The following is a 20,126-nucleotide window of genomic DNA, read 5'->3' as shown; positions in this document are numbered from 1 at the left end:
AAAGTCAGGCTCAATGCTGCATGGGCTACGCCTGTACAAAAAAAATACTCTCAGGGCAGGCAGGGCGGAGCAGTTAGGATGCCTGCATCCCACGTGAGTGCCTGGCTGGAGCCCCGGCTCTGCTCCTCTTCCAGCTTCCTGCTGGTGTGCACCTGGGAGGTGGTGGGCGATAGTTCAAGTTCTTGGGGTCTCTCCTATCCACATGGAAGACCTGGGCTAAATGCCAGGCTCCTGGCTTGCAAGTATTCAGGGAGTGAACCAGCAGATGGGAGATATCTCTCTCCCATGCCCCCTTTTCAAACAAAGTAAATTTAAATATTAGAATTCCGTTTAGCTGAAATTCAAATGTAATGGCAAGTCTCGTATTCTTGTGAATCTGGCCGCTCTGTTCTCAGGACTTGTCCTTTCTTAACCTGAAGTGTGGGGATTTTCCTCTGCCTCTGTCTCCCCATCTGTATAATGGGTAGGTGGCAGAAGCACCTCCCACTGTGTTGGCACAAGGGTCGGTGAGTGTCTAAGGACACAGGTCTTATTGTTCTACGCCGGCACAGGGTGTGGTGGCTGTCGGCATCTGCACCAACCTTGCTCTCACACCCTTTGGTGCAGGTGAGTGGGGGCAGTGAATGAGTGAGGCTGTGGCCTCGGGCAGGTGACCAAGTGCATCCAACTCGCAGCTCAAACAACAACTGCACCTCGGGTTGAGGTTGCACATGGTCCTCCATGGGGACAATGGCACAGCTGTCATGGACCCTCGGCTCCCAAGAGCCAGGCACTGGCTTTGTGTGGCCCTCAGGTTCTCTGGCACGGCCGGGCACGAGCCACACCGGGCAGGTGAGAACCCTGGGGACACAGGGGGCAAAGCCAGTGCCCAGGGCTGCCAACATTTGGACACGAGACCTCCCTGAGCCCCCGATCACAACAATGCAGCTGAACAAAGCCGTGTGGCCGAGAGGGTTACAGTTGTGAGCATTCCCGGAAACACCGATTCTGGGTCACTTCAAGGCCTCTTTTCTGACATCTGGGTTTGTTTAATCCTTAATGACGACCATACTAACTAGAACACACTGAGAACCAGCTGTTTACATCTTCCATCTGCTGGTTCACTCCTCAGATGGCCACAATAGCTGGTACTGGTCCAAGCTGAAGCCAGGAGCCCAGGACTCCATCTGGGTCTTTCATACGGGTGGCAGGGGCTATTTCCCACTGTTTTCCCTGGGTGCATTAGCAGGGAGCTGGATCAGAAGTGGAGCAGCAGGGTCATGAATGAGCACCCATATGGGATGCCAGTGTCACAAGTGGTGGCTTAACCTACTGTGCCATAATGCCAGCCCTAAGAAAATTTTATTTGAAAGGCCGAAAAAGGCAGATGAACCTCCTGTCCACTGGTGTGCTCCCTAGATTCCTGCATCAAATGAGGAGCCTGGAACTCAATCCGGATCTCTCACAGGGATAACAAGGACCCGAGCACTTGAGCCATCACCTGCTACCTCCCAGGGTGTGCAACAGCTGGAAGCTGGAATGGAAAGCAGAGCCAGGACTGGAATCCAAGCGTTCCCACACAGGATGCAGGTTGCTCAATGGCAGCCTAACCCACTGAGCCAGACCCCTGCTGTGTGTGTGGCACCTGTATGAACTCACCTGATCCTCACAACCCCAGGCAGCTGGTGCTGTGGGCTCACCATGCCCATCTTACAGACAGGAATACTGAGACTCAGGGAGAGGTGCTCACCAAGGTCACTCAGCTTAGTCAATACTAGGGCTGGCATATGGACCTGGGTCCTCCACAGCTTCAGCCTGGGCTTTTCATCACTACCAGGTTGACCAGATGGCTCCATTACGAGGGGGCAGGCCTGGAGTCACTGGGGATGGGAGGTGGGAGGTGCGGGTCCCACTGCAGCAGCCAGCGCCGCAGGGGCAGGGAAGAAGCCCAGCTAAGCAGCGCCTGGTGCCCTCACTCAGTGAAGGGCCTGGGCTCCCCGGCACGAGGGGAGAACCTGGCTGCGAGTGCCCTGATGACTGGGGATGCTCGGGACTTGTGGCCCGCACTCACAGCCTCGCCCCCACATCCCCGCCCCCCAGGCCACGCCCGCCAGACACTCACAGCACTGGGAGGGGCTCAGGGCCACAGCATCAGAATCCACTTCGTGCAGACACAGGAAGGCAGCCAGACGGTCAAGGGACACCCGGGCCTGGCGACACCGGAGGAGCGAAGGACTGAGGCTGGAGAGGCAAAACCGCTCCAGCCCGTGCCCGCAGGACCACGTGATTGACAGCAGCTTAGCCCAGACCCCCCCACCCGTGGTGCCGCCCCCTTGGTGGACTGCCGGCGTGGGCAGAGCCCAGCGCACCCCGCCCTCTCACCTGCATGACCGAGTGGGCGGAGAAGGGCAGGAAGGCCTGGGCCTTGTTGAGGATGCCAAGGACGGTGAGGGTCACGAAGGCTTTCTCCGCGTCCATGGCGCTGTCTTCGGCCACCAGGGTGTGGACGGCGAACACGACCAGAGCCACCTGGGGAGACACACGGAGGGGAGGGTGAGGCCAGGCCCGGGGTGTCTGTCGGGGGTCACAGGGCGTGGGTGCTCCTCCCTCGGAGTGATGGCTGCCTGGTGCAGAGGTGACCCCCGGGATCCTTTCCGGGGGCCCTGCTGGTTCTAAGCCATGGCACTGGGGCCATTTGCAGTCATAGCCGGTGGCTCTATGGTTCCAGATCCCTGTGGACACAGATGTGGCTTAAGGCCACATGCCAGTGCCTCCAGAGCTAAGGGCAGAGACAATGTAGAAGTGCTGAGGCCAAAGCCGTGATGAGGGAGGCTCCGCTGGCAACCGACTGTGCGGGGAGTTGGAGGAGGATGGGGCTGTGGGCTGCAGACATGGGCCAGCCAGCATCAGGGAGGCCACGCAGACCCCGCCTGGAGCTCCCCACACTCACAGCCCCTGCCCATGAGTGGAAGCTGCGGTTTCAGATGCCCGAGCTCTAGGGAAGAGGCGGCACCCCGTCTTCCTGCTCATGGGAACAGACACAGCAGCAGCAGCAAACAGGACACGGGACGTTCTGATGGACGGGTGGTAGGATCAGGGCGCCCCCTCCCCCGGCCCATGCTCAGCGGTCACCAGAAATGTGGACGCTTGGAAGGACACCAGGGACACGGAGAAGAGGAGGCCGGAGGTCCTGAGGGCGCCCAGCTCCTGGCCCCGGACGTGCAGGACCCGTTGCATGGAGGCCTCCTCCCAGCCCAGGAACTTGATGGTCCTTGTGTTCCTGAGCATGGAGCCCGTGAGCCGCGCCCGCGAGTCCTTGTGCCTCATCTGCTGCTCCTAGGGGGGGAGGGGAGGGGGGAGGGGAGAAGGGGTCGAGGAGAGGACAGAGTTGAGCCTCAACTTCTCCTTCCCTGCACCCCCAACCCCCGTCCACACTGCAGCGAACCCCGCCCCCAGGCTCATCCTGCACATCTCTGCTCCCATCAGCATCTCTGCCTCACTGTCCTGATCCAAACCCAGGCCACCACCAAGCTCCTGCCCAAGTGCTGCAGGAGCCTCCTCCTTCGGCCCCACCCCTGTCTTCATCACATGGGACAACACCCCACCCCCAGAGTTCCCAGGAGACAGAGGCCTGAGCCGGCCTTGGTGTGGCACCACCAGGAAGGCTCCCTGGAGGTGGGGGTTATGCCCGAGCTGCGTCTTCAATGATGAGTTGGGTGGAGGTGGGGAAGTTGGGGTGGGGGACCCTGGGGCAGGAGGGGCAGGAAAGACCTAGACATGAGGTACAGTGTGAAAAGGCAGCACCCAGGGTGTGTGTGTGGGGGGGAGGTGCTGCTGAATAGCACTGGGACTCAGGGTCAGGAGGGGAGACTTGGGCCAGTGCCATGGCTCACTTGGTTAATCTTCTGCCTGTGGCACCTGCATCCCATATGGGTGCCAGGTTCTAGTCCCGGTTGCTCCTCTTCCACTCCAGCTCTCTGCTGTGGCCTGGAAGGGCAGTAGAGGATGGCCCAAGTGCTTGGGCCCCTGCACCCGCATGGGAGACCAGGAGGAAGCACCTGGCTCCTGGCTTTGGATCGGCGCAGCACCGGCCATAGAGGCCATTAGGAGAGTGAACGAACGAAACGAGGACCTTTCTCTCTGTCTCTCTCTCGCTGTCTATAACTCTGAGGGGCACTGTCAGGGGATGGCCGTGTGAAGAAGGCCCCATCGGGGGCTGCAGGAGAGGAGGCCCCATCGGGGGCTGCAGGAGAGGCTGGAGCAACCGCAGATGACAGGTGGCTGGGGTGGCAAAGACAGCGCCGATCACCTCCCTGTCACCTCCTGGGTTCACAGATACACAGCGGGCTCCCCCAGGCGCCAAGCACTGTTCTAAACCCAGAGTCCGCTGCCGTGAGTGACTCCCACTGCCAGGAAGCTTCAGGTCTGGTGAGAACGAGACGGCCATGCCCCAGTGCTCAGTGCCTGGCTGGCGAGACGGAACACAGCCATGGGCAAGATCAGACCAGGAGGGCGTGGGCAGCTGGCATCCCAGCTCTGGGTCCTGGCTCCAACTTCCTGTGATGCAGACCCTGGGAGAAGGGGTGATGGCTCAGCGGTTGGGCCCCTGCCCCTCTATGTGGGAGACCTGGACGGGAGTTCCCAGCTCCCAGCCATCGTGGGTGTCTGGGGAGAACCCTGGGAGACAGAAGCCATCTCTGTTCCTGTCTCCGAAACAGAAGTCAGCGTAGGCAGAAGAAATGGAGCCCCTGGGCTGGAGGGGCAGTTGCTGCTGCTGCTGCACCGTCACCATGGCAGGGAGGGGGCGGGAAGGGGAAGGAGGGGACACGGGGGTTGAGGGTTCAGGGGTGAGCGTGGTCCCAGTCGAGGGGACAGCGGGGATGAAGCCGGAGGTAGGAGCATCAGATGGCTGGAGGGTGACGGGGGGCCTGTGCAGGGGGCCGGGGCGGCCACATGAGCACAAGGCCAGGACCCTGTGGTCACAGCCACCGCAGGGCTTTGGTATTGACGCTGGGAGGTGGAGGCTACATGGCCTGAGCTCAGGAGGGGCGAGACTGTGTTGGTCTCTCAGGTCTGGGTGTATTTGGAAGGCGATGTTGGCCACATCTGCTGATGGACAGCGAGTGGGACAGACAGATGGAAGCGGAGCCTGGCGGGCAGGCGGGTGGGCGTTGGCTCAGCCCCGAGATCCTGCATCTGAGGCTTGGCCCTGCTCCGCATCCTAACTTCTAGACTTTGGGGGGCAGTGGTGATGGCGCAGGTAGTCAGGTCCTTGTCACCCATGTGGGAGAGCTGGATGGAGTCCCGGGCTCACCACTCTGGCCCAGCCCAGCCCTGGCTGCTGCAGGCATTTGGGAAGTGAACCATCAGATGGACAATCTCTCCATCTTTGTCTCTCTGCCTTTCAAATATATACAAACTAAATACACTTTTCAACATTTAAAGAAAACTGTTCTTAAAAAAAAAAAAAAAAAGGTGGACCCTGGGTTGTAACCTAAACACTGGATTCAGGATGGACGCGCCATCCCCAGAGGGGGCTCAGGGCCCAAGCTGTAGGCAGACTCAGGCTGGCCCGGGCCTCCTGCCACCCATCCCCCCACCATCTCCAGCACAGCCCAGGCCCCGTGGGTTCCTCTGCACCCCTGGCCTGCTGTGCCCCTTCCCCCAACACCAAACCTGGTAGTGGTTCCTCTTCTTGGTGATGAGGAAATTCAGAGGCAGGAGGCCCAGGAAGACAGCAATGGCGCTGAGCGCAGAGGGGCCCAGAAGCTGGGGACAGAGGGCACAGGACATCATGAGGCACCTGGGAGCCTGGCTGCCGAGCCCCAGGGACTAAGACAGGGACACCGGGGAAGCTGATGAGGGCAGCCGCCAGGGGCCCCTCGACGTCGGGGAGGGGTCCACATCCAAGGTGGGGCGCGCGGGGGGGGGGGGGGTGTTCCTGGCCTCAACGGCCACATCAAGTCATCTGGGAGCAGCAGCCGGGTTCAAATCCCCACTGTCGCACTTGTAGTATGGACTTGGCACCGCACTGACCTTCCTAAGCTGCAGCTCCCTGCTCTGCCCACAGAGCCATTCCGAGGGTCTGTCCCAGTCCTCGCTGTGCCCCTCAGGAAGGGGTCTCACTCAGCAAGTGACCGTGTGGGACACCCAGCCGACTTGGAACTTAAGGTAAGAAACGTATGGATTTTTAGTATAAGTATATCCCATGCAATTGGGGACATACTTATGCTAAGAAGGTTATGTGAAACTCACTATCAGTGGGTGTGCCGAGTCTTTTCCAGCACCTCCCCCCAGCTTTGTGACTTGGGGACAGTTTCTGTCCCTCTGCACTTTGTCTTTATTATCTGAGTGAAGTGACTTTGAGAACCCTCTCTAGAGGTCATCTAGACCTGTTCTGTAGATGAGCCCCGCCCCGTTTCCTGTCTGGGGGGGCCTCAGTTTCCCCTCCCTGCCCCTCAAGAACACAAACCTGAACCTGGGAACAGACCCAGCCAGTTTGTTTCATTTATGCAGCTTTGGCGCCACCTAGTGGCCCAAAAGTGCTCAGAAGGGAAACACCGGCCAAAATACTCAAAGGCCACTGAAGATAAGGGCCGGTAAGGGCGGGATCCTTTAACTGTAGCAACAATGCTCACGTCTTCATCAGCAGAGATCTCACCGTGATGTTAGGGATCATCCTCCAAGAGGCGGTAAGGGGGCACAGCGAAGACCACCGGTGTGTTATCTGCAGGTACCTTATTAGCCTCATCTGGTTTTTATCAACCTGGACCATGGGTCTACCTGCTCTACCGCCCTCAACTTCATCCTTCCTCCCTCTTCCCAACAGCAGGTTCCATCTACGGATTACACACGAGGCACTGCTCGGACCCTGTGTCTACTTGCTAGCGCCAACTGCGTGCAAAGCCCTGGCACACAAGGCGAGTCACTGAAGCTCCCAGCCCCACGAGCGATGCAGCAACATGGACAAGCACCTGCACGGGACGGCACCTTGGAGTATCCAGCGCTTACTCCCGTCCGCATGCCACTGACTCACCCACCCAGGGTCTGACAGCCACAGCCTGTGGGCGAGACCTCTCCGTCTTTCCGTACTGCCCACTGCTATGGAAAGATTTTCAGTGGCTTCTGCATTTGAACTGTGAAGTTCAAAGTGCAGTGTCCACACCTGCAGTTTTGTTGGAACGCTGTCGTGCCTGCTTGGGGTGGCCTCAGGCTGCTTCTATGCGCCCAGGGCAGAGCTGAGTGACAGCAAGAGAGATCCCAATGCCCCGGATTCTAGCGTAGCCATCCTCTGGGCCTGTGCGGAGAACCCAGGGCCCTGCCTCTGGAGCGCAGCTACAGTGACCTCACCCCCTGCACGATTCCCACTCAGTCCAGCAAAGAGCAGAGCACAGCTGTGTGCTACCCGCTGCTCTCAGAGCTACACACACACAGGCTGAGCCTCCCTCCTCCGAAAACCTGAATGCGTCAAGACTCATAACTCCTTGAGCCCCAAGTGGAAAGGTCACAGCCAAAACACCAACCCAGGGGGCCGGCATTGTGGCATAGCCGGTAGAGCCACTGCCCATATGGGCGCCGACTCAGTGTTCCAGCTGCTCTACTTGGGATCCAGCTCTCTGCTAATGCACCTGGGAAAAGCAGCAGAAGATGGCCCAAGTGTTTTGGGCCCCCGTCACCCACGTGAGAGACCCAGAAGAAGCCCCTGGCTTTGGCCTGGCCATTGCAGCCATCTGGGGGAGTGAACCAGAAGAGGGAAGCTCTCGGTCTCTTTCTCTCATTTAACTCTCTCAAGTAAAGCCATCTTTTAAAAAACTCACAGACCCACTGAGAATCTTGTGTAGCATCCCCATCTGGCTATGCTCATCAAGAGTACAGGGAACACACGTTAATTTTTGCATTCAGACTTGCAAATTCCGTCCCTAGGATCTCTCACTACGGATTTGTAGATACTGGGGGAAAAAACTCCAAATGGTGTCTGCTCCTCTTCCAATCCAGCTCTCTGCTATGGCCTGGGAAAGCACTGGAAGATGGCCCACGTCCTTGGGCCCCTGCATCCATGTAGGAGACCTGGAAAAAGCTCCTAGTTCCTGGCTTTGGATCGGCCCAGCCCTGGCAGGTAAAGCCACCACCCGAAGTGCCAGCATCCCATATAGGCTCCGGTTCCAGGGTTCCAGTCCCAGCCGCTCCACTTCCGATCCAGTTCTCTACTATGGCCTGGGAAAGCAGTAGAAGATGGCCCAAGTCCTTGGGCCCCTGTACCCTTGTGGGAGACCTGGAAGAAGCTGCTGGCTTTGGATCTCCGGCCATTGTGGCCAATTGGGGAGTGAACCAGCGATAGAAGACCTCTCTCTCTCTCTGCCTCTCCTCTCTCTGTGTAACTCTTTCAAATAAATAAATACATCTTAAAACGCATACACACACAACAACAACAACTCCAAATGCTTCAGATGTTGGGCGCCGGGGGTGGATGGGGGGGAGGGGGCCCCGCCCCTCCCCACGTGCCTAGCTCATCTCAGGCAGTGCATAGGACCGTCGTGGGGAGCAAGCACCATCTGACCACCTGTAAGTGGTCAGCGCAGGATCTGAGTGCAGCAAGTCCTAAAACAGTGACTACCACTCCATAGGAACAGAAAATCTCGCCCCACTCTGTCCAGGGGACTTAGGACAAGTTCCAGGGTCCTGGCCTCACAGCCACCTTGGGCTTCTTAGACAGTCCGTGGCAATTTCTCCACCCCCTCCCCCCGGCTGTCCTTGGCTGGTTTTGTGGTTGCTGCTGCCGCTAGTGCTGGCAATGCCTGCACACTCCCCTCAGCCAGGGTTTCCTCTGCCTCCTGGGCACCCGGAACACGCACCTGCCAAACGCTAGCACCATCGTCATTCTACAGGGGAGAGACACGGAGGCCCAGGGGGCGAGCCTGTCGCCCAAGGTCTAGAAGTCATCCTAGTCTAGGCCTTTTCTGTGACACCAGCCCAGTGTGCAGGCAGGGACAGGACCACGGGAGGGGGAGCAGGAGGAGGTGCCCCCCAGGTGGGCCCCACGTACCTGCCAGAGGTAGACAAAGCAGATGACGATCCAGACTAGTGGCAGCCACAGCCCGTTGAGGTAGAGGATGCTGTCGGTCAGCCGCTGCACGTCCACAGATACCAGGTTGACCACGTCGCCCACTGCGGTGGCCTTTCTGGAGCCACTGGACAGTGCCAGGACCTGGGCAGGGGGTGGAGGACAGCAGGAGCCCAGTTGAGAAAGGCCATTCAGTCTGCACCTCTGTGTGGTGGGCCAGGAGCTCTTCTGGGAGCCAATCTCCCGGGGCTGTCACGAGGGTCCTGGGAGAGGACGAGCAGGAGCCCCCGAAGCCGTGACACACCGCACTGGGACCGGTGCAAGGTTGGGCGCTAGCCAGCTGCGCGGGACTGCACCCCACGTACGTGCCGGGGCAGGGGCAATATCCTCCCGCAGCAACCATGATGCAGGCACCGCCACACACCTGTAGGTCTAACACCCCAGAGGGACAGCTCTGCCTCCGTATGGCTAAGGAAACAGAGCCCGCATCCCAGATGCCTCCAGTGTAGGAGGCCCAGGCCCGCGTCTGTCCCCTTAGCCCCAGGTACCCGCACAGAACTGAGGGCGGGGTCCAGCGGGCCCAACTTCCAATCACCAGACTCGAGGTCTCCAACAGAAACAACCCAGCTGGGGTTATTCAGGGAAATCCACGTGTGGAGCAGAAGGTAATGACCACCTGGTGCCCCCCAATCCTCACCCCCACCCCCAGCCATCATAAAAATTCTCTTAACGAGCCCGGAACCCCCAACCAATCCCAGGAAGGTCACAGGCATCACTGAGCAACCAGAAAGGGTGGACATGAGCTGACCACGCCCCTCCCAGCCGCAACTTCAATCCCTCTGACCTTCACCTCTAAACCCTCCGGGAGTCTGGGATGGAAGCCACAGCTGCCCAACTCCTTGCTCTGCAATAACACCTGCTTCCTTCCACCCCGCCCCCCCCCCCCAGACATCCGTGATTGGCATCCCGGGGGTTCTACAGCCACACCCCCAGCTAGACTGGGGGTTGGTCTGCAGCAAGACTATCTTTCCCCAACTAAATTTAGACAGAGACACATCCTGATTTCAGAAGTGAAAGGTAGGAAAAACAAAGGTAGGAATCCATGAACTATACAGTATTAACCCCATTTTACAGGGAAGCAAACTGAGGCACAGAGGCATAAAGTAAGCGGTCCAAAGTCACAGGGCTTGGGAAGTGACAGCCAGGACTGGAATCCAGGACCACTGAGGCCTGGCATGGGCTGTAAGGGATGTCAGGCCCCCCTCCCCTGGCAGTTCATGTGCCTGACAGCCTCACGTGGGCCTGGATCCTGGGGTCCCAGGGGACCCCTTCCAGCGGGGTTGAATGCTATGCTAAATGTGCAGTTACTCTCTGTTGGTGAGCGGAGTAAGCTAGGAACAGCTCAGTTACAAATTCCCCACTCAGCGAGTCCTTAAAAAGCTCCCACTGTGCGCTGAGCAGGCGGTGGGCACCCGAGAATCCACCGAGACTTCATAATGCCTCCTGCAGGGGCAGCTCAGTGGGGAGACAGACGCTGTGACTCCATCAGGAGGTCAAAGGCAGCCCCGGTGGGTGGGCCAATCAATGTCCAGGGGTCCTCCTGTTAGAGGAGGCATTGGACTCCCAATAAGTGTTCCTGGCCAGTCCCCGCTGTGCTGAGCCTGGGACAACAAGGTGGTGGGTGATGAGGTCAGAGAGAAATCAGGGTCAGATCACGCAGGGCCTTACAGAAAAAAGCAAAGGCAGGGAGAGTGCCTGTGTGTTCTCCCTGGCCTGCCAGCACCTTTAGCAGCCCAGGGACGTTACCCCCAAGGCGAGGCGGGAAGGGCCTGCACCTGCGCCCGGGCCTCACCTTTCTGTAGACCAGGCCGGTGAGAGCTGTGCGCAGCCTCATCTGCAGCACCTTGACCTTGAACATGGAGTGCTGCTCGAACAGCGTCTGCAGGCAGGCGGCGAGGAACATCAGCACGGCCAGGACGTAGCCCTTCCAAGCCGGGAGCTCGGGCTCACCAACAAACTCCAGAAACAGGCTTGAGCAGAGAGAAGGGGGCGGGGGCAGAGAGCACGAGCTGGTGGGAAGAGCCACCCCGGTGTTGCCAGAGCCTGGTGGGTGTCAGCTTAGCCCAGGTGGCTGCAGATCCCCCATCCCCACCCTGCTATCCCCTCTCCAATTCAGTGGAACTTCCCAGCCCCTCTGATGGAGGGGTGGAGTTTTCATGCCCACAAAATTCCCCTTCTGAAGCCCAGGCACCTGTGCGTGACCATTTGCACGAGGTAATTTAAGTTGAAGCTGTTACAGCGGCCACTACTTCTAGCTGGTGCTCTTAGGACAGGAGGAAATTCAGACACACGAGGAGACCCCAGGGGTGCGCCGTGTGCACACAGACAAGACCAGGTGAGGACACAGTGAGCAGGTGGCTGCCTGCAGGCCAGAGCCAGAGGCCACAGAAGAACCTGGCCCCGCTGACCCCAGGATCTTGGACCTCAGTTCCCAGGACTGCGAGGAAGCAAGTTTCCATGTTACTGCATGGCAGATGGATTCTCCACCCCCTGAATCTAGACTAGGCCATGCAACAGCTTTGGCCAACTGGGCAGGGTGGAGGTGACCCCGGGCAGCTCTGAGCCCAGACTGCAGAAGAAACTGCCGCTTCTGTCCCATCTCTCAGAAACCCTGCCGGGTGGCCTTGAGAGCCAGCTGAGCCGCTTTCTGGATTACGGGAGCCACGCACCACAGGGCTGGGCAGTCCGGGTGGAGACCACGTTGGGCGAGCCTGCCTCCAGCCAACCCGGCAGCAGGCCACAGACCCGGCAGCAACCCCGGCTGAGAGGCTAAGAGCCGCCCAGCTGAGCCCAGCCTGAACTGATGACCCCCCTTATCACGAGCTAAATAAACCCCTGTGGATGTAAGCCACTCACTCTGGGGGTGTTGTGTTAGGCAGCAAAAGCTAACTTACAGTCGGGCGAGGGCTCACTCACCTGCCCTCCCCAGGGCCGGACCCTCGCTCAGTGTCCTCACCCACCCCTGGCGTCCTGAGCACGGGGTACACAGGCTGAGGCAGAGACCCCCCAGCCTCAGCAAGGCCTGCACTCACCTGAGGAGCTTGGGGACAGCAAACCTGAAGACGTCACTGATGACAAGGCTGAGGGTGCCCAGGAGGAAGGTGGAGCGGAACACCTGCCAGATGGCTCTGAGCAGCGGGCCCCGCGGGAGCCCGGCCGGCTGCAGCAAGGCCTCTGTCTCCGGGGCCTCCGCGCTGCCACCGAGAGCCTTGGTGCGCCTTCGGGGAAGAGAGACACGGCTCCAAGTCCTGCCTTAGGCGCTCAGCCGCCTAGAGTGGGCGGGGACCCAGTCACCTCCCTCACCTGTTGCTTTTTATAGACCAGAGGGCCAGGGTGGGGGGAGGGGAGCCGAGAGGGCAGCCCTCGGCTTCACGGGTGATGGTAGGGACGTACACGCATTAGGAACCACTGTGTGCCACATGCCAGGGACTCCTCAGTCCTTCTAAGACCTCCGCAAGCCAAGTGTTGCTCCCATTTCACAGATGAGAAACCTGAGGCTCAGAGGGATGACGTTGTCTAAGGGCACAGAGCTGAGAAGCCCAAGAAATGGGATTTGATCTCAACTCTCTGCCTCCAGAGCCCATGATCGGAGGGAGGGAGGGAGGGAGGGAGAGGGAGATCTTTCATCTGCTTGTTCACTCCCCAATGCCCACAGTAGCCAGGGCTGGGTCGGGCTGAACCTGGAGCCTAGAATTCAACTTGAATCTCATGTGGGTGTCAGGGACCCAACTACTTGAGCCGTGACCTGCTGCCTCTCAGGGTGCACACGAGCTGGAAGCTGGAATTCGGGGAACAGCTGGGACTGGAGCCTCGACACTCACATATGGGATGTGGGCATCCCAAGTAGCTGCTCAGCCACCCCCCCGCCATGCAGTTTTTGGTCCATCGTGTTGCCTCCCTGGAGAGGGACAGACCCCAGCTGGCCAACCCTTCAGTGGTTTGAACCGGTTGAGAGCTGGTTTAGAATCTCAGCTGATGTCCCTGGGCCCAGCACACCAACTCTGGGTGAAACCCCAGGTGGTAGCTCATGCCCAGATGTTGGCCATAATCAGAGCCGGGGGCAGAGCTAAGGGAGGGAGAGAAGGAGGTGAGGAGAGGCTGGGGGAATGCGGTAGCGGTCGCCCCTGGTGCTGTGTGGCCCCAGGCAGGCGGTGCCCGCTCTGTGTGTGTGAGGAGAGGTAGAGCTGGGCCCTCTCCAAGTCCCTTCTGGCTCTGACAGCCCTCGGGGTCCCCAGTCATCTCGACCCCTGTTTACACATCTGTGGGCCGGGTTCCTGAACCTCCTGGCCAGGCAGGCACCGTCAGGTCCCAGTGTGACCCAGCGGGGCACTGAGGCCATTACAAGTGGTGACAGCCGTCAGGGGCCACACTGTGAGGGCAGGGCGGCTGCACCCAGATCTGAACCCACACTTTACACAGTGACTCCTCGTGCACCAGGGACCCCCATCATAAAAAAAGAAAAAAAAAAAGAAAAAGCTTTAGAGAGGTGAGGGGGCCGCATGTAGTCGACAAGGCCAAGGCCAAGGGCCCTGCCCCTCCTCCCTGGCTGGCTTGCTGTTTGGTTCAGCAACTGGGCAGGGCTGTACTCAGACTTGTGTGGCTGCACCTGTGTGGCTCGCCACTCACAAACGTTTCGGGATTCAGATCTCAAATGCCCAAAGGACGTCACTCCAGGCAGAGGCTGTCCCTGGCCACTGTCCCTGTGCGATCTGGCCTTTTAGTTCCTGGCCTTCCTAGCCATGCCTGCTTTCTCCATGCCCTCCTTGTTTGTCTCTTTAGCACTCCAGGTGGGTGGACCTTGCCTCTGCCTCCTGAACATAGTAGGAGCTCATTAAATACCTGTGCAGTGAATGGGAGAAACAGATGGAGTGGGGCGTGCACAGGGCCTAACAGGGGCGCTGGCACTGGGGCTGGCGTGGTGGCACAGTGGGTTAAGCCTCTACCTGCAACACGGGCATCCCATATCAGAGCACCGTTTGACTCCTGGCTGCCCTGCTTCTGCTACAGCTCCCTGCTAATGCACCTGGGAAGGCAGCAGAAGATGGCCCAAGTGCTTGGGTCTCTGCCACCCACTGGGGAGACCCAGATAAAGCTCCTGGCTTTGACCTGACCCAGCCCTAGCTACTGTGGCCATTTGGGGAGTGAACCAGCAAATGGAAGATCTCTCTGTCTCCTCTCTTCTGAGCCTCAGTGTTTGCATCTGCAACACGGGGCGAGGGAGATGCCAGTGATGGCCTCTCTCAGGCTAGATGCGTTGCTGACGTCGGCTTCCATTGCTTGTCCCAGTCTGAGCCAGTGAGTGTCACCTCTGCGAATTTTCCCTCTCCAGTGAGTCTCACCTCCCATCCAGGAAAACCCGCAGTTTGGCATCTGCTTTCGGGATGGAAAGCCATTTAGTGCAGGGCCCACAAATGCTTAGCAGTGGAGAGCATGGCCCACCCGACAGCACATGCCCTGTCCAGTGGCCCAGCCTGCACCCAGCTCCCAGATCCTATTGCCATGCAGGGCTGTGAGGGGCTACCCGACCCACTTTCGGAGGGACCAGAGGCAGGCGTGGTGGCGTAGCAGGTTAAGCCACCGCCTGTGGCAACAGCATCCCATGTTGGGGCACTGGTTTCAGTCCTGGCAGTTCTATTTCCATTCCAGTTCCCTGCTAACACACCTGGGAAGGCAGAAGAAGATGGCCCAAGTCCTTGGGCCCCTGCAGCCTATGTGGGAGACCCAGATGGAGTTCCTGAATCTTGGCTTGAGCTTGGCCCAGTCCTGGCTGTTGCAGGCATTTGGGGAGTGAACCAGCAGATGGAAGATTCTCTCTCTCTCTCTCTCTCTCTCTCCCCCTTTCTCTGTCACTCTGCTTTTCAAATAAATAACTACATCAGAGCTAGAGAGAGAGAGCGAGAGAACAGAATTCCAGGGGTTTAAGGGGTAGGTCCACCGTTAGTTATGGACAACTCACTAAAGCAAACAGAAAGCAGGATGGGGGCCAAGCCCACTATGTGACCCTCACTTGGCCAGCGGGCAGATGACCTCCTCTCTGCCCCGCAAGGGGTTGCACAATATATCAGACCAAAGTTCTCTCTCTCTCTCTGTCATCAGCTGGCTCTGAAAACCACTGAGCCTGGTGTGGGTATGAGCCTGCCTTTCTCATTCCCTTCTGTCCCTTGCCTTTAGCAGGTTCTCAAATTGCTCTGCATAAAGGCTCTGCCTTCGGGCCCCAGAGTCGGGGGATGAGTATTGATCCCACCGGCCAGGCCGGGAGGCCAGGAGCTGGGAGAGGGCGGAACAGCCCCCAAAGCCCTCTGGGTTGAGGTCTGCCCGGACTGCAGAGCCATTGGCCCAGCTGTGAGCTGCTCTTTGAGTTTGCGCCCAACACTTTCCCATTTTGGAAAGCCCCACCCACTTCCTTAGGGGAGCAGCCCCCCGTCCCCTCCCCTGTGAGGTTCTGAAGGAATGACCAATCATGGGACCAGCATCCTAGGCCCCTGATAGGGACGAGACTTAAACCACGCCAATCAGAAGCCTTCCCTGGGATTTTCTATCTGGAAGTTGGAACCAGGGACAGGCCCTATGGAGAGATGAACCCACAGACCATAGCTGAGCTGAGAGAGGCAGGAGGGAATCCTGAAGTCATTCATGCCTGTCCCTAGGTCCGGCCACACTGAGGCTAGGCCAGCTCTGTCTGTCTCTGTCTGTCCTGAAGTGTGGGATTTGGCCATCTACGACCCCCACCACAGAAACCTGGAGTATGGAGAGCCTTGTTACCCTGCCCACCACACTCCCTGTGTCTGTTCGGACCCCAGAACATTGAGGTGCAGTGAATTGAGGCAACTGGCATGAGGCCGTCGGAGCCCACAGCCTCTGCAGAATGCACGCCCTCAGGGTCGTGCTGTCAGACGGGACTTCCCAGGCCTCAAGGGCCCCACCAAGGACAAGAGCGACACAGCGCAGACAGCGCCAGAGATCTCCGCATCCCGCCGTGAGCTCTTGTGTTTGTGATGAATTTGCTAAGTTCTTTTTCCTGAATCACCTTTTCTTATCCCTACTTTTCTCATTCTCCTCCTAGCTCTGTGCTAGCGACAAATGACATCCCCACTGAACAGATGAGAAATGAGTTCCCACCCAACCCTGCACCCTGTCTTAAATACCCCCGTCTCCTCCCCTGGGGGGCCTCCAGGAGTTCCTGCCCCTCAGTTTCCCTCTGGGGCCTGCAAAGCACTCTGGGAGGAACCGGATCTGACCAGTAGTTCTCCTGCAGCGAGGTCAGTAGCAAGCAGAGGCCAGAACTGGGCTAGGGGCTGGATGGGGCCCCAGGGACGGGCGTGGATGGAGTTCTTGCCCGCCCCACACTCACCGCTGGGCCACGCTGCGGTGCCTCGTCCATTCCCTCTCCAGCCGGGAGACGAGCTCTTCCGAGGAGTTTTCTTTTCCAAGTGACCACAGGTCTTCTGGGCTCAGCAGCTTCCGGTAGCCCCTCCAGACCAGCCTGCAAGAGAGGGTCATGGGGACCAGCTCCTCCCGCTGTGGGCCCTGCTGGGGCTCTGCCTGGTGGCTGTGGGACCCTGGGGAAGCCCATTTACCTCTCTGAACCTCTGCTGTCTCCCCCCTCCCCCCAGGGGGGGGGGAATGAGAACAATTAACTTAATCCCACCTAACTTTTGAGGGACATTCCTCGTCTAAATCTCACGGAAGTCCACGTAGGTTATGATAGACCCATTTTACAGGTGGAAAACAGAGGCTCGGACAGGTTAAGCAAGGGATAAACTGTGTGGCAGGGGCAATAGGCAGGGTCTTCAAAAACTTCATGGAGAATGAGTATTAGGAACAAACTGCATGGATTGCTAACTTTTTGTGCTAAAATAAATTTATCTTTTACTTCCATTTTCCCCCCAAGTTGTTGGCAGCATTTCTGTAGATTTTCCCGGAAATCAGAAGTCCAGGGCCCAGTATTCTCAGTGTGGAGGAACCCGAACTCCTCCTTCAGCCTTCCGTGTCCCCAGTCGGCTGCTGCTCCATGGCTCCAGCCACCTGGCCTCAGGACCACTGTATGTGCTCTCCACACTGCTGGAAGTGCTTTCCCTGTCTTGCCTCGGCTGGCCCTATCTCATGCATCCTCCAGAGCTGAGCTCAGATGAGACACACTGCCTTCCTCCCCACCCCCAGCCCAGGCGGATTCCACACTGAGCGCGCACGGCTTCCCTTAGGATGCTTGTCAGTTTGGGTCTCCATCCATTCTCTTCTATTGCATGGTAGGCTCTGTGGGTGCCAGGGCAGGGCCTGCCTCACTTCCCCTTTTACAGTTTTTTTTTTTTTGGATGGCAGAGAGAAAGAGAAAGGGGGCTAGAGAACAAACTTCCTTCCATCTACTGCCTAGAACTCCATCAGGGTCTCCCAGGTTCACGGCAGGGATCGACCGCTGCAGCCACCACCTGCTTCTTCCCACGGTGTGCACTAGCAGGAAGCTGGATGCCAAATGGAGCCAGGACTCAAACCCAGGCCCTCTGATAGCGGGTGCGGGTGACTTAACTGCTGCACCAAACACCACCCCTCGTTTTCCCTCTCTTGTGTCCTCACCTGCTGGCACAGGAAGCAAGATTTGTCAGCGAGAGCCATCCTGCCCAAGCCTGTGTCCTTGGCCAAGTCCTTTCCCATCAACAGGCCTCAATTTCTGATCTTAGAATGGGCCAGTGTTGTGGTGCAGTGTATCGGGGAGCCAGTGTGAGTGCCGGCTGCTCCACTTCTGATCCAGCTCCCTACTAACGCACCTGGGAAAGCAGTGGAAGATGGCCTAGTATCTGGGCCCCTGACACCCACATGGGAGACAAAGATGGAGTTCCAGGCTCCTGGCTTCAGCCTGGCCCAGCCCTGGCTGTTGTGGCCATTTGGGGAGTGAACCGGTGGATGGAAGATTGATCTCTCTCTTTGTTACACACACACACTCTCTCTGTCTCGGTCTCTCTCTCTCTCTCTCTGCCTCTGCCTCTCTGTCACTCTGCCTTTCAAATAAATAAGTGAATAAATTTATTAAAAATGAGGAAGTTTCCTAACACAGGGCCTGGTGTGGATGACTATAGCTGGCACGAATGTGAGAAATTGAATTCCAGAGACTTCCATAGTCAGGGGTCAGGGCTCACTCCATGCTGGCCTTTGACCCCAGCTCCCTTTCCAACAGCCAGCAACAGGTCTGACCTAGAAATTATTAACATGTTTGCTTTTCCCTGAGATTACGGTGGCAACTGAGTCCATAGAAGTTTCCAATTCTGGCAGCAAACGGAAAGCTTCCTTTTAAAAAAAGCTGATGAAAGTTAAAAAAAAAAAAAAAAGATTGATCTAACAAAAAGCGTGTGTAAATAGAGTGACAGCCCGATATGGCAACAAAGCATAAAGAGGGGTGCATAAATGCTGGGGAGCAGAGCCTGGACCCCAGGAGGGCTATCTGAAAAGTCCATGCTGCAATACCGACATCCAGTATGAGCGCCGGTTCAAATCCTGGCTGCTCCATTTCCAATCCAGCTCCCTGCTAATGTGCCTGGGAAAGCAGCAAAGGATGGCCTAGGTGTTTGGGCTCCTGCCACCCACGTCTCAGACCCAGATGAAGCTCCTGGCTCCTGGCTTTGGCCTTGCCCAGCCCTGGCCATTGTGGCCTTTTGGGGAGTGAACCAGCAGATGGAAAACTTCCTCTCTCTATCTCCATCTCTGCCTTTCAAATACATACATAAATCTTAAAAAAAAAACAAAACTTTTTTATAAATGGGCAATTCCATGCTCTTCCTACCAACTCATTTCCCAGCCCTTTCCCTAACGTCACTATGCACCAGATTCTGATCTAGGTCCTTTACCACAGGGCAGGTACCGCCATTGGTTTCACTTTATGGGTGTGTAGACTGAGCCACAGAGAGGTTAACCAGCTTGCCCAAGATTGCACAGCCAGGAAGTCATGGTCCTGGATTCAGGTCCACATCCCCCTGAGGTCAGACTGTACTGGAGCCAGAAGGGGCCCCCAAGGTGGGCACAGCCTGGGCTGGTGCTAGAGAAACAGTGAGTAGGGACTTATGTTTTCATCCCCCATCCCTGGTGCTCAGCACACAGCAGGTGCTTATTAAGTGTTGGTGGAATGACTAAAGCTGAACAAGGCACACTGTTATTGAGTACCTGCTGTGTGCAGGCACCAGGCAGCTTCCATTGAATGAAGACAGAGTTGTCCCCATTTCACAGAGGAAAACTCCGAGAGGCTGATGGCTGTGGCCTGGCTGCTAAGAGGCAGAGCCAGGATTCAAATCCGTATCTCACACTTGCGAGTGACTGGGGACAGGATGTGGACAATGGGCACAGAAAACAGAGGGAGGCACTGAGGCTGGGACAGAGACAACCCGGCAGGCCCTCATCGGCCTGATAGGAAACCCCTCGGAAGAGCTGTGTGGGGGCCCAAGAGCAGCAGCCCTGGTTCCCCCTCCCGCCAGTGCCGCGCAGCCCCTTGCCTGCCCCCTGACTTACCTAAAAACCCACCAGAACAGGACCTTGGAGGGGAAGGAGGCCCCGGACTCTGGACACGGATTCTGCAGGAGGTGGGGGAGAGAGAGCTTCAGTCTCACAGCAGTGGCAAGTGTGGGGCACAGGGACACCAAGGACAGAGACACAGGGTGGCCTGACAATGGGCTCAGTCCCCGGGGGCCCTGGCCTTTGTGGGGAGGGATGCGGGGGACCCTGGGGAGCTTGGCACATCCCCACAGCCAAGGGCCAGAGGGCTGACAGTGCACACAAGAACTAAGGTTGCCTGGAGGAACAACTCTACTTATACTCAGAGCTACAAGTTCTCTGCACACGACAAACAGCCATGTCCCAGCGCGTGCTGTGGAGAAGGCCCTGGCCTGAGATTTTTGTCAGCTGCTCCAGAAAGGCCTCCTCAATTTCTCCTCTTTACCAAGAAGCTGTGAAGGTGCCCATTTCACCACATCTTTGCCACCACAGCTGGTTACCAACTTGGGAATGTTTTTGCCTTTCTCACAGTCAAACCAACAAAAAAAAGTCC

General features: G+C 57.8%; 1 protein-coding gene across 2 annotated transcripts in view; it reads right to left on the bottom strand.

Moving 5' to 3' along the window:
- The window catches only part of ABCC6 (ATP binding cassette subfamily C member 6), a 51,173-nt gene that overhangs the window by 22,759 nt on the left and 8,288 nt on the right, over positions 1–20,126 (bottom strand). For both annotated transcript variants that reach the window (XM_062179975.1, XM_062179976.1), the window contains exons 6-14: positions 19,592–19,653; positions 16,452–16,583; positions 12,133–12,318; positions 10,893–11,070; positions 9,023–9,184; positions 5,656–5,748; positions 3,112–3,315; positions 2,362–2,508; positions 2,102–2,189 (exon numbers count right to left, since the gene is read on the bottom strand). In XM_062179975.1, coding sequence (XP_062035959.1) covers positions 2,102–2,189; positions 2,362–2,508; positions 3,112–3,315; positions 5,656–5,748; positions 9,023–9,184; positions 10,893–11,070; positions 12,133–12,318; positions 16,452–16,583; positions 19,592–19,653 — 1,252 coding nt within the window. The remainder of the gene's footprint in view (positions 1–2,101; positions 2,190–2,361; positions 2,509–3,111; positions 3,316–5,655; positions 5,749–9,022; positions 9,185–10,892; positions 11,071–12,132; positions 12,319–16,451; positions 16,584–19,591; positions 19,654–20,126) is intronic.

The sequence above is a fragment of the Lepus europaeus genome, chromosome 21, assembly GCF_033115175.1.
Source record: "Lepus europaeus isolate LE1 chromosome 21, mLepTim1.pri, whole genome shotgun sequence".
Lineage (NCBI taxonomy): Eukaryota > Metazoa > Chordata > Mammalia > Lagomorpha > Leporidae > Lepus > Lepus europaeus.
This window is presented reverse-complemented; position numbering and strand designations above follow the sequence as displayed.